The sequence below is a fragment of the Scleropages formosus genome, chromosome 13 (assembly GCF_900964775.1).
Source record: "Scleropages formosus chromosome 13, fSclFor1.1, whole genome shotgun sequence".
Taxonomy (NCBI): domain Eukaryota; kingdom Metazoa; phylum Chordata; class Actinopteri; order Osteoglossiformes; family Osteoglossidae; genus Scleropages; species Scleropages formosus.
Window position 1 is genome coordinate 19,709,146 of NC_041818.1, and position 12,871 is coordinate 19,722,016.

The 12,871-nt window shown below is 48.8% G+C and overlaps 1 protein-coding gene across 1 annotated transcript; it reads left to right on the top strand.

The window, feature by feature from the left end:
• Positions 1 to 2,353: 2,353 nt before the first annotated feature.
• LOC108936766 (rho GTPase-activating protein 24) lies at positions 2,354 to 11,336 on the top strand. The gene is made up of 7 exons (XM_029257603.1): positions 2,354 to 2,716; positions 3,218 to 3,425; positions 5,356 to 5,488; positions 5,984 to 6,057; positions 6,397 to 6,518; positions 7,217 to 8,204; positions 11,037 to 11,336. The coding sequence occupies exons 1-7, from the start codon at positions 2,623 to 2,625 to the stop codon at positions 11,272 to 11,274; spliced, it is 1,857 nt and encodes a 618-aa protein (XP_029113436.1). The 5' UTR covers positions 2,354 to 2,622; the 3' UTR covers positions 11,275 to 11,336.
• The last annotated feature ends 1,535 nt before the right edge of the window (positions 11,337 to 12,871 follow it).

Sequence of the window (12,871 nt, forward strand, 5' to 3'; positions counted from 1 at the left end):
GTACAGAATGATGGCAGAATAGCAGGGCATTACTCCCCACCACATTTCTCATACCTTACGTCTTATTGGCTGTTTGGAACTGCCTGTTATCTAATAGTGGGTGCGCAGGAGTCTGGGTCATTTACTTGCTTTGCATATCCAGTTTGCCATCCTGTGTTTACCTTTCCTCCCCCACTTACACTTGATCAAGCGATTAATGTGAAGGTCAGAGCCTGTGAAAGTTCTTTATACCATGAGCAGGGTCTCGGTGCCAACCTCCATGTGACATGAACAGCAACAGTATTCACAAAGGAGCTATGTTCACAGCTAAGAGCTGTGACCCTTAACCCAGTCAAACCTTTGGCCCCTTTGCAGGACGTGGGAGAGTGAGCTGAGATGCCATCGACTCCCTCTGCTCTCTTTCTGTCTCTATCCCCATCACAGAGCCCTGTTTTGGGGCCTCCTGGTGTCTTACCCACTCATTACCTACGGAGAATAAGTGGCTCCACAGTGTCCTGCCTATTAGCATTCAGGACCATTTCTCTGCACAGCCTCCGGGCACTTCTTGCCCTGGCTGCACCTCTGCACCTCTTTTCCACCCCTTTTAAGTAGGCTGGTAGAGATAAGAGCTCCTGCCATCATAGGGTCACGTGAAGGCATTAACATGCATTACTGCCGAGCCCATGTTGGGTCAGTCACATGCGGATGGGCACCTTCTCAAGGAGGGAAGCTACCCCACAAGAAGCATGTATGAAGGGCAAATGGGGGTGGTGGACGTGAAGGGTGTTTTTTATTGGGGGGTGGGGACGTAGGTCTTGCACGGCTTGGAAAAATAAATCGACGGGGTAGAGCACAGGGAGAAACGGGGTGGATTTGGAGTTAATGCTGCAGTCACACTGCTTGTTAATGATTAGTGTGGCAGAAAGTGGTTGGTTCCATCTCAGCCGTGGTCCGCTAAGCAAAGAGCGAAGTATTTGCGTGGAGGCGGGAGATAGGGGGTAAGGGGTGGGGGAATAGCGAGGACCTGGGGGGGCTTGATAAGGGAGAAAGTGCTTGGAAATCTCGCCACAATTTTGGAGTCTCCCCGGGATGCCAGCGAGAGAACAGCGGGTGAGAGATTAGACCCAGTTCAAGGGTATTACAGAGGGGAGAGAGAGGGGTCCACAGTTCAGAGAAAAGCAAAACAAAACAAATTCCTGAAGAACAACAGAAGACTAAAAGTCAGAGAGAGAGGGAGGGGAGGAGAGCGGGAGAGAGTGCGTATGGAGTGGTGTATGTAGCTGTGTGTAGGTTCAACTCGCAACACACTTGTTAGCTGCAGAGACGAACACAAGCGAGAGAAAACGGAACTCCTAGGAAGGGACTTTGCTTTGAGATCAGAGCTCCACGACCACTTGGGTACCGAATGAACACACCTGCAAGTTTCGGGAACATTCCTTGACTTTCAGGAGGCAAGACAAAGATCTAGGACAAGGAAAAGACCTGCAGAGAGACTCATCCGACTCACCTCTACCTCCGTTTCACCTGGAGTCTGGGTAATGTAGAGAAGACCATGCGGTCCACATAAAGGAGCGGTAGGACTCTTGAGTTCTTTTCTGTGAGAGCCACGAGTCAAGACACCAAACACGGACGATACTTCTACAAAATAAAACAAAATACAAAAAATACAGAAGAAAATCTGCCCAAAGAGCCCAGCAAGGGAAGTCTTGGGACTAAACTTTCTGGAGACTTTCACTCAAGCTTGGAATATCGCTGGCTGCCGTCTTATGACTACGGATGTCCAGAAAAATTGTGTGACCTGCTCTCTTCATTAGGCCTCGGCCTGAACACGTGGACACACACAGACGTGTGCGACAACTGCGTGAACCATCTTCGTGTTCGAGTCCATCACTCATTTGTTGCACTCCTGACCCATGAGTGAGAGTTGACTGAGTAAAGCTGATGGCTGAGGGAAGGAGCGATTTCCCATCAAGCTGTGAAAATCCTCTATGACTTGAGCACCATGAAACTGGCCATCGTTCTTACTTAAGAGCGCCTCTGCTGTAGTCCAGTTTAATTGCTTTAATTAATATAATTGATCGTGAGCCTCTACTCATCTGTCCAAATTCTCTTGGCACGCAGGAGGCTGTCTGAATTTATGGAGCAGCTCCAAGAGTAGAGCACAGCACCATCTCAGCATCATTGACAGCTGAAGATCAAGCAAGTCTCCGCTACTCACTAACTTTGATAGGTTTTCGTATTTCATTATGTTTATTAGTTGGTTTATTTGGAGTGGTAATTACTGGTCTCAAAGTTCTTGCAAAATCTATGTGAAATCTCTAAAGTTGTGAAAAACAGTTGAGTTACAGACCTAAATGTGAAGAGTAAAAGAACGTATTTATCAGCTGCTGCAGACATCCTGAGATGATCTGGAATTAGAAGCCTTATCTGCCTGCCTGACAGTTAGGAGGAGGATCTGGTGGGCAGGAGGTGAGGTGCTTGAGTGTTGACACGAAGAAACAGTATGCTAGAGCTGACCGGCTGGAGCTCCTAACAGGACCACCCCCCGGCGCCTTCCGACCCTGACGGATTCTTACCAGATACTGGGGAAGACCAGACAGCACAGTGCAACGCGTGGAGCACCAGGGTTTTGAGGGGTCCAACATGCCTGAGGGCAAGCAGGCTGTTTGCCGGACCAGCAGCCACCTCTCCCATTCCACCTACCGTAAGATCAAGAGAGCCCTAAGCTTCAGGAGACGTGAGTATCCAGAAAGCCTCAGAGAGAGGAGTGGGCAACATGGAATGTAATTGTCTGTAGGACATATGAGCAAAGCAGCTTTGAATTCAGAGATCAGAAATACTGTGTGACTCCTGGGACACGACATCATTGAATCCCTTGGAGAACAACACAGAAGGTCTATAATCCCTCAGCGCTGTCAACATGAAGAATGAACATCAAGCTGAAACGAGTCCATCTGTAATTCATTCAAGGGGTTAAACATGATTATTCTCATTTTCCAGTGGAAAATCACTGTACAACTTGTACGAGCTGTAGGTCAACATTATTCCTCTCTGCAGGGGGGCCCACTGATGTTATAAAGCCTGGTTAATATGTTTAAGAATGAAACATTAACAGGGTCACCTCACCGGAGGTTATTCTGGTGGGTAGTCAAAGGTTAGTACATCTTTTGCCTCTAGATCAGGTGAATCAGCTTTCACTGCTTCTGTCGCTGCGTGTCCTTCTGCCTCTCAATGCAAGGAGTCTTCGGGCAGCGCCTGGAGGAGACGGTGGTCTACGAGCGGCGCCACGGTGAGCACGTGGCCCCCATGGTGGTGGAGCAGTGCGTGACTTTCATCCGCGAACGGGGCCTGCTGGAGGTGGGGCTCTTCCGGCAGTCGGGGCAGGCCACGCTGGTCAGGGAGCTGCAGGTGGCCTTTGACGCCGGAGAGAAGCCCACCTTTGACAGGTTGGTTCGGGAGCCCCCGTTACGTGGAAAGTGCAGGACGTGTTTCTGTTTATCTCTATAGCGCCCCCTAGCACTGCATAAATAAGGCAGCAGGCAGCAATGTGCGGGAACTTAGTCTGCTAATTGAAGGGTTATTAGTTGAAGATCTGGAAAGGCTTGAATATCCTGGGTATGACTGGAATCGGGGCCCTGGCTATGAAATAATGACTACAGCGACATAACAACGTACAGGTGGTACGATGGTTCGACTTACGATTTTTTGAGCTGGCGATAGACATTCAGTAGAAACTGTATTTAGAATTTTGAATTTTGATTTTTTTCCCGGGCAAGTGATATGCGGTGCGATATTCTCTCGCGATGCTGGGCAGCGGTAGCGATCCGCATCTCCTATTCTGTAATGCACAGGTGCGTATTAGGCGTATTAAATGCATTTTTGACTTATGATATTTTCAACTTACGATGGGTTATGCGAAATATAACCCCATCGTTAATCGGGGACCACCTGTACCAATGGCACTGACACTTCAGGGTACTTCTCATGTATGTTTTCCGATTTTTCCTTTTCAAATACAGCCCATACCCACTGTTTCCAGTAAAACAGTTGTAAACATGCCGCTCATAATTTCTAGTAATACAGTAAACACACACGCACATTGTCTAAAACCGCTTGTCCCATTCAGGGTCGCGGGGAGCCGGAGCCTAACACAGGGCGCAGGGCTGGAGGGGGAGGGGACACACCCAGGGCGGGACGCCAGTCCATCACAAAGCATCCCAAGAGGGACTCGAACCCCAGACCCACCGGAAAGCAGGACCCATCCAAACCTGCTGCGCCACTGCACCCCCCTACTAATAAAGAAAAAGGATAATGGAAAAATAATGTAAAAAAGAATCTCAAAAATGTATAAACATCCTTGTGTCTCACCTTGTCTACATGAAAACTGAATTTTGTAGCAAACCATAAGAAATTAATAATTTTGCTTTTTGATGTCAGACACTGATTTCACACCATGTTCACTATACACCTGGGCCTCTATAAAGCCTCTTCACTGCTTCTTCATTAACTGTAATCTCTTATTAATCTGTGAATGCCGACGCATAGTTACATTTACATTTATTCATTTAGCAGACGCTTTTATCCGAAGTGATGTACATCTCACCTGAGAAAAATACGAGTGCATTACATCAACAGAAGGAGAGATTTGAATGCAGACGTGTGATTCTAAAGAATAGTTAATCTGTCACGTTCCACCATGTGAACCATTATATATCACACAAGTAGCTGCATAAAGGTTTATCCATTACTCTAGATTTACTAAACACAATATTATTAAACATAAACATTTACAGGTTTTCTTTTACTTATAACATATTTATAACACATTATCAGAAAAGGTGTGATGTTATTAAAACGCGGTTCTCGGTTCTGGTTCCGTTGTGGCGGAATGACCTTCCCCTCCCACTCAGAAGTGCTGAAACTCTGTCTAAATTCAAGAAGGGTCTGAAAGCTCACCTCTTCCAGACTCAACTTCGCCCAAGATCTCTCCAGCTCGTGTAAGGTGTAAATGTTCATGCATTGTAACTTCATGATCATCCCCAGATAAGCCTTTACACAGATGCTACTCCAGCATTGCCTGCGTATGTTTGTCTACCTTACTAAAGAAAAAAAATTGTAGGAAGGTGATCAAGATTAGTCTATCCTGCGTTTTATGCACCTTCTCGAGCGATGAACATCGGTGCATCAAGCGGAAAGTAACAAACTAGTTTTACTTAAGAATCACGTCTGCAACTATGTCTCTTTCTCCTAATGTGATGCACAAATTGTATTTTCGCCGAGATGTACGTCGCTTTGGAGAAAAGTGCCTGCTAAATGAATAAATGTAAATGTACTTGTGTGTTTGCGTGTGTGTGTGTGTGTGCGCTCCTGCTCCAGTGCCACAGACATCCACACAGTGGCCTCCCTACTGAAGCTGTACCTGAGAGAGCTGCCAGAACCCGTGATCCCCTTCTCCCGCTACCAGGACTTCCTCGTGTGTGGAAAGAGGGTGCCGGAAGACAGGAAGCAGGTAACTAGGCCTCACCAGGGAACACACTGACCTGAGTCAATTACCGCTGCAGAGACACGGCGCAACCAAGGGCATTACGGCCAGTACAGTGAAGACCCCATCGAACCTGCAACAAGTGCAAAAGGGACCGCACTGACCACCCCTGACCTTGATCCTAGCCCTAATCATAATCTGACCAAACTTAACCCTAACTTGACTAACTTTAATTCTGACCTGAGCATTAAAGCCCGTGCAGCGAAGACCCCGTGAACCCTGTGACTAGTGCAATAGGGACCACAATGACCAGGGAGGTAAAAAGAACACTGACCCACCCTAACCCTAACATGCGTAACCCTAACCCTAACCCTGACCACACTGACCTCAGACGGTTACGCAGACGAGCTCCTGAGATCAGCTGGACCGCTCAGTGCCCCCCTCTCCTTAGGGTCTCGCAATCCGAGCCCCCGCCTTTAACGATCAGGAACACCCCTGAGATTCTCGCTCGTGTGTCCTCAGGCCTTGGCACAACTGAAGAGACTCCTACATGAGCTACCTGTGGTTAACTTCAACTTGCTGAATTACATCTGTCGGTGAGTTTTCAGCAACGACGGCCACGGAATACGCTGGAACAGGGAGCCCCTCTGGAATTATTCCCTTTTCCTTCATATTCATACACCCAATAAGTGTGATACATTTTCTCTCAGTCACATGTGACATAACCTGCTTTTTCCTCTGCCAAAGGGGTTCTTATCTTCACCAAACAATGAATGAGGGACCCTGTTAAAGGCACAGCTCTGACCCACACTCTCACGACGTACTGTATATCTTTCCATCAGCAGTAACCCATTTCACCATGACAACGACAACACAACCGTACACCTGCATCAACAGGACTTTGCCTAAAACAGCAGGATCCCGATGTGTTTCAGGTTCCTCCATGAAGTCCAGTCTTTTTCCCACATCAACAAAATGAGCATCCAGAACCTGGCCACCGTGTTTGGGCCCAACATCCTGCGACCGAAAGCTGAAGACCCAGAGAGCATCATCGGAGGTGTGTGGTGAGCTCCTAAAATCAGCTGGACCACTCAGTGCTTCTGTATCGTTCTATAAAGACAGCTGATGGATTTGGACCCTATTAGTCTCTGCATTATTGAGCTGTTCATTTAAGTGACCCCAGCTGAGAGCCTGAGGATACTGCTTGGAATAAACTGAATGTGCACCCTAGATGGAAAAACCTGAAAAGTGATACATATGATGGTAACACACAGATGAGCTATAGAGTACAGTTGGGACGTGGCTGTAACATGTACAATCCAGATATAACCGCTCGAGTCGGCTTTCGCGGCGTAGTGACGTTAGAGCCTGAATGCTAACTGCTAATGTCCTGTGTGACCCCGGTGTGAGGGGCCCCATCCTTCCAGCACAGAGACCCTTCTGTAATTCCATCTCTTTCACTTCAGGCATTTTCCCAGTGCCATGCAACCTTCACATGGGGCAGCTGTACCCCAGCAAGCCCTGAGCTAGCACATTCTTACTGTGTGTGTGTGTGTGTGAGAGCAAGCGAGAGAGACGGAGAAGGAGAGAGCTGTGAATGAGAGCATACGCCTGCGTGTGAGAGAGCGCGTGTTTTGATCCCACAACGCAATGCTCCGTGGTGCTCCGAGTGAGTGTTTGCGCGCGTGTGTGTGTGTGAGGGACGGCAGCTCCGTGCGGCTTTTCCACAACGCCGCTCCCCGTTTCCCTCCGCAGGAGCGGCCCTGGTACAGCAGCTGATGTCGGAGCTCATACGGGAGTGCGGCAGCTTGTTCCTCAGGGACGCCGGCGCCGACGCAGGGCCGGACCCGCCGCCCTCTCAGGGCGGGAAGGCAGACGTGGCCGGGGAGTGCCGAGGGGATCCTGCTGCCCAGCCGCGCTGTGAGGGTCTGCCCTGCCATCGGCAGGCCTGTACACGCTGCTCCCGCCAGCTGACACTGTCCCTCCTGGGCACACAGAGGGCTTCCCCCCAGACCCCTGAGGAGATCCCTGCACCCCAGTCCACAACACCAATGCAGCGCCGACTTCAGATGCTCCCTCCAGGGGGCTTTGGAGGTCCCCTGTACGACAGCCACCGTCGAGGATGCTCACAGCACCAGGCTGCCGCGGAAAGTGGAGCCTCTCTGCTTCGCGATCCCTCGGGAACTGCTGCCATTCCCACACAGACCACGGCGCACGGTGGCTCAGTGCCAAACAGTTCGCGGCGTGACAGCTGGGGGGGGCAGGGCAGGTCGGGCCAAGCGGCGGGGAAGTCGGATGGAGCTGCGCAGGAGGGGCACCGGAGCAGCGGCGCACACGAAAGCACTCTCTCCGTCTACGACAACATCCAGCTGTCCATCCCGGATGAGCCGAGCCCCGCCGAGGAAAGGATGGCCAGCGCCGACAGCAGCTCCTGGTCCTCCTGTGAGATCCTTCTAGAGGAGGGCACCGCTGGACTTGGGCCAGCCTCCAGCCGCTTGTCCTCCATCAAGACCGACCGAGAAGAAGCCAGGGCCGGCTCCCCTGCCTCCCTTTTCATCCTTGATGCCCCCCTGAGCAGAAGCAGCAGCGATGTCTTCCTGCCTCCAGCCAACGCAGACCCCCACGCAGACCCCCGCACAGCCCTGCCCTCCCCACAGTCCCCAAGCTCCATGCGATACCTTTTCGTGGGTCTCCAGCAGCAGATCGCCAGGCAGAAGGAGGAGTACGAAGCTCAGATCAGAAGGTAACAGCCTTCTCAGCCCGTTTTCTACAGAACTCCACGTTCTACCACACGTTACTTCTCAACCCTTGCTGCTCCATCTGCGAATTAAAATCACCTCATGCAATCTCTGCTCACCGCCGCACTGCCTCTGCTGGAGTATTCCCATGTTTCCACCCATATTCATTTTCATAAGCGACAGAGCTCCTAACCTTTCGCAGCTCCCGGGGATTTGCATTTAATTTCATCACCGAACCTTTCTTCTCTGACATCTGTAATGAGCAGCCAATTATAACAAAACAGAGGTCGGGCTTAAAGGCCAACGTGCTTTTAACCTTTAGAGGTCTGAACAGCTCCCATCGATTGAATGGCTGTGGGTTTGCATGTTCATTTCGTGTTGCTGAGAACACGTGAGAGAGCAGAGCGGCATGCGCATAAATAGTGTGTCGATGTACTCGAGATGATAACCGAACAATGAATAATATCAGATCAAAGGTATGAAAACAAGCCCGAACGGAAAAAAAAAAAATTTCTCATTAATGTTCTTCCAGTTCAGAAATAATGAATGAATTTCAAAATCTACCGACAGTACCTTGAGCAATCGGCAAAGACAAGGACCAGCCCTCTTGGACACACTTTCAGACAGTGACTTTGCGTGTTAAATTTGAACCGGTTATTTTAAGCCATTGGACAGTGCTACCGTACACTCCTGTAATCCAAGAACTGAAATAGTGAAAGGCCGAACACTATTACAGTAAACTGTATTACCGTAAACAAATCAGACCGCCGCACCACAGCACCGTTTTCTGAACCGCGGCAAATCGAACTCAAGATTTAGTTTATTAAAAGCATTCTGGGACCTGGGACTTGGAGCACAACACAAGGGTTCCTGTTAGAAAACGAACGCAGCGTCCCCCTATTTTGTTGCTCGGATTCATTCTCAGATGACCCGCAGGGCAGAGGGCAGCACGGCAGTAGAGCTGTCAACCTGCAACTCAAGGACGGGGTCTAAATCCCTGCTTCTGTTATAGTTTGTTTGATCTGTATAAACACGTAAATCATTCATCCACCTAACATTTACATGGGTAAATCATTTAAAACTAACATTGTAAGTTGCCTCGGAGGTATGTGCCAGTTGAATAAACTGATACGTGTAAAAGTGGCACAAACACATGCAGGCTTCCTTGTGTAATGAGTGTAATTCATTTGGAGAGATCTGTTCAGAAAATGAATTCTAGTAAAACCAACTTGTCATTACCATTAATTTAAATGGAAATGATGTGTTGCTGAACTACAAAATGGTTCGCCCATTTTTTCCGCCAAGGACGAAACTTTCCTGTTTTATTTTTTAAAGATGGAGAAAATCTCATTCAACAGATGTACAGAGTATCAGAACTACTCTGCACACCTTTAAATCCAGATTTCGGACCCACATTTTCATGTTTTTTTTAAATCTAACACGGGGGGATGCGGTGACGCAGTGGGTTGGACTGGGTCCTGCTCTCCGGTGGGTCTGGGGTTCGAGTCCCGCTTAGGGTTGCCTTGTGACGGACTGGTGTCCCATTCTAGGTGCGTCCCCTCCCTCTCCAGCCTTTCGCTCTGTGTTGCCGGGTGAGGCCCCGCGATCCCGTATGGGACAAGCAGTTTCAGATGATGTGTCTGTGTGATGTTAAATGTAACACAGTTCCATGTTTCTTATTTTCTATCCCCTTCAGAAGTCAGAAATTTTGGAAAAAAGAATACGAGAGAAACCTATACTGTACCACCAGCGTTCGGCGTGCGTTCATTCAGTTAAGAGTTAAACCTAAATTCTGGTTTTGCATTGATCTGAACACACCTCACTGAAGTCTTCTGAGGTCAGATGTCTAAATGCTTCTTTAAAATGTAGGCACTACTTTCATATGGTAGGGGTGCGGTGGCGCAGTGGGTTGGACCGCAGTCCTGCTCTCCTGTGGGTCTGGGGTTCGAGTCCCGCTTGGGGTGCCTTGCGACGGACTGGCGTCCCGTCCTGGGTGTGTCCCCTCCCCCTCTGGCCTTACGCCCTGTGTTACCGGGTAGGCTCCGGTTCCCCGTGACCCCGTATGGGACAAGCGGTTCTGAAAATGTGTGTGTGTGTGTGTGTGTGTGTGTGTGTGTGTACTTTCATATGCAGATGACACAGGCTGAACCGATGGGCCAATTCGGTTTCCGGTCCAGTTCCTCCTCACTGCTCTCTGATGATCCCTGTTTCTTCTCTACAGATGGAACCAACCACTTGTTTCCAGCTCTGGGCAAAGGCCCTGTTTTCTCACACATGTTGTCCAGCTCTCCCAGTTCAAGTGGTCTCACTGAAATGCACATGCATAACACACTACGGGCAATTTGCAGTCACCACTTAACCTGACGTATGTCGCCGGACTGCGGAAAGAAACCAGAGCACCCAGAGGACACCCACCTGAACACAGGGAGAACATAAAAACTCTACAGAGACTGAATGGGGCTTGAACCCAAGTCCGATCACACAGCCCAGACACTGCAAGACACTAGCATTACTTACTGTGCCGCCCTGCTGCCCCTTTACATTTACTAAAAAGTTCTGGGGCCCTTGAAAAGCATAACATAGTTTAGTTTACTGTATACTGGTCATTTTGTTTGAACATACCGTGTCTGGTAAGGCTGATCAAAAAGGTATTCATTCGCCATTAACGTCCCACGAATGCAATTCTATTCCATTTACCGTAGAACACCAGGACCAAGCCGTACGCATTCAAGAGGTGCCTCTAATGTTCCGTGGAGCCTAGGCAGGGACTGCGAGCTCGTACAACCCCTGCTGATACGTGTACTGATGTGCGTCTCTCCTGATTTCTTGCGATTCAGTCTGGAGCAGCGAAACAAGGCCCTTCAGGAGGAGGTGGCTGCCCTGAGGGCCAACCTAGAGCAGCAGCGGCGCTGGTATGGCGTGGCCGAGATGAAGATGCGCGATGCGGAGCGCGCGAGGGCCGACGCCGACCGCCGCAACGCCCTTCTGCAGCAAGAGATGGAGCAGTTCTTTGACACCTTCGGCGAGCTGAACAACGAGGCCAGAAAAGCGGAGCGCATCGTGCAGAGTTTCTGAGCTCGGTGGTGGGGGGACACCACCAGGAAAACGCCTGCAAGGAGTGACAAACCAGACAGAAGGACTGCCCTCAGCCTGGCAACCAGGAAGCCAAAGCCAAAGAACCAAACAGGTTCGGGAAAAAACACAAAGGTGGAATGTTTTGACTTTTTTTTTACTACGGTACTTTCTCTGGATTACCGGTGTTGTTCTCAGGATCATAAACTTGTTCTGCAGGGTACTGAAGATTTTTAAAAGCCTCTATAGCATCTCAGCTGATCGCTTGTCCAAGTTGAGGATCACAGCAGAATATAGGAATGTGTGATAGTAGGACATTGGAGTCCCAGCTCCCGGGAGGGACTTCCTGAGCATTCGCACTGCAGGGGGTCAGTAGAAGACAGGAAACACCAGTACAAGTGAAGTGACTCAGTGCTGAACCCTCCCTGCTATTAATACTTAATTCTGATTAAACGTTCATTGTCTCTCCACACACACCACCGTGCGCTTGAAGACATCCACACTTGAGAAGAGGCTGGAAATATTAAGTCAATTCAATAAAATAACCAAAGAATGTAGTTTCAGAATATATCCGCTGTTGGACAGTTATTTTTAAAAGCATATACTATTTGTTCCATCTTTATTCAAACTTTTTTTTTTTTAGCCTCGAGATCTTCTAGACTGATCACATGGGAAACAAGACAGGTCAATTTATTCTTCATATATATATATATCTATGGCATGGAAAGAGATAAAATGTAGAATAAATTCTTTGAAGCAGTGAGCACATGTCCATGAAGAGGAGCATGGGCTCACAGAAATGTACAAACACTTCTAGGAGGTTTCCATAGCAATACAGCAGGAAACCCAAGTCCTCAGTCAAAATTAACATTCAAAGCAGGTCTTTTATACATTTACTTCAAACCAGTATATACTTGTACATTATCATGAGGATGGAGGAAGAAGAGGAAAGCAACAACATTGGGTTAACAAAGGCTGCTGCTTTGAGGTGACCTTTTTCCCAGAGAAACTCATTACCAGCATGGGGCAGCATCAGAGCGCAGTGCATCTCATCAGATCTGGCAAGAGCTTCGCAGGAGCAGGACAGATGAGTACAGTCCAGGGGTCTTCGTTAGGAACGCCGTCACCACCAACCTCGCACAGCCACCTCACCCACTCACTCACTCATCTCCACACCACAGAATCCATTGTGCAAGGAATCAGACTAAGGACTTATCTCAAAAAACCATGTTCCAGGAAACCCTGCGAACTGACCGAAAGTGGGATGTTCCTTGACATTTATTTAGAAGCTTGATAATTGCATTTCACAGCAGATGAGTTCTCCATTGATGTGCAATTGTTGAAGCATGTAGCTTCACAAGCAGCTGTCTACAGGGCTAGGTCTGATGGGAAATACAGAGGTGATTGTGACAGATGGTGTGATGCAAATGTATGGGGAAGATAGGAGACGAGGAGAGAAGGAGGTCTGAAAGTTGCATTCTGAGACTCTTCCTGGCTGTTGAAAGGAATTCGGAAATTTCAATATAGAGGGGGAGCTCATTCCATCACATTGGGGCTAAAACCAAGTATCTGTGGACTTTTGAATTTGGACCCCTTTTGA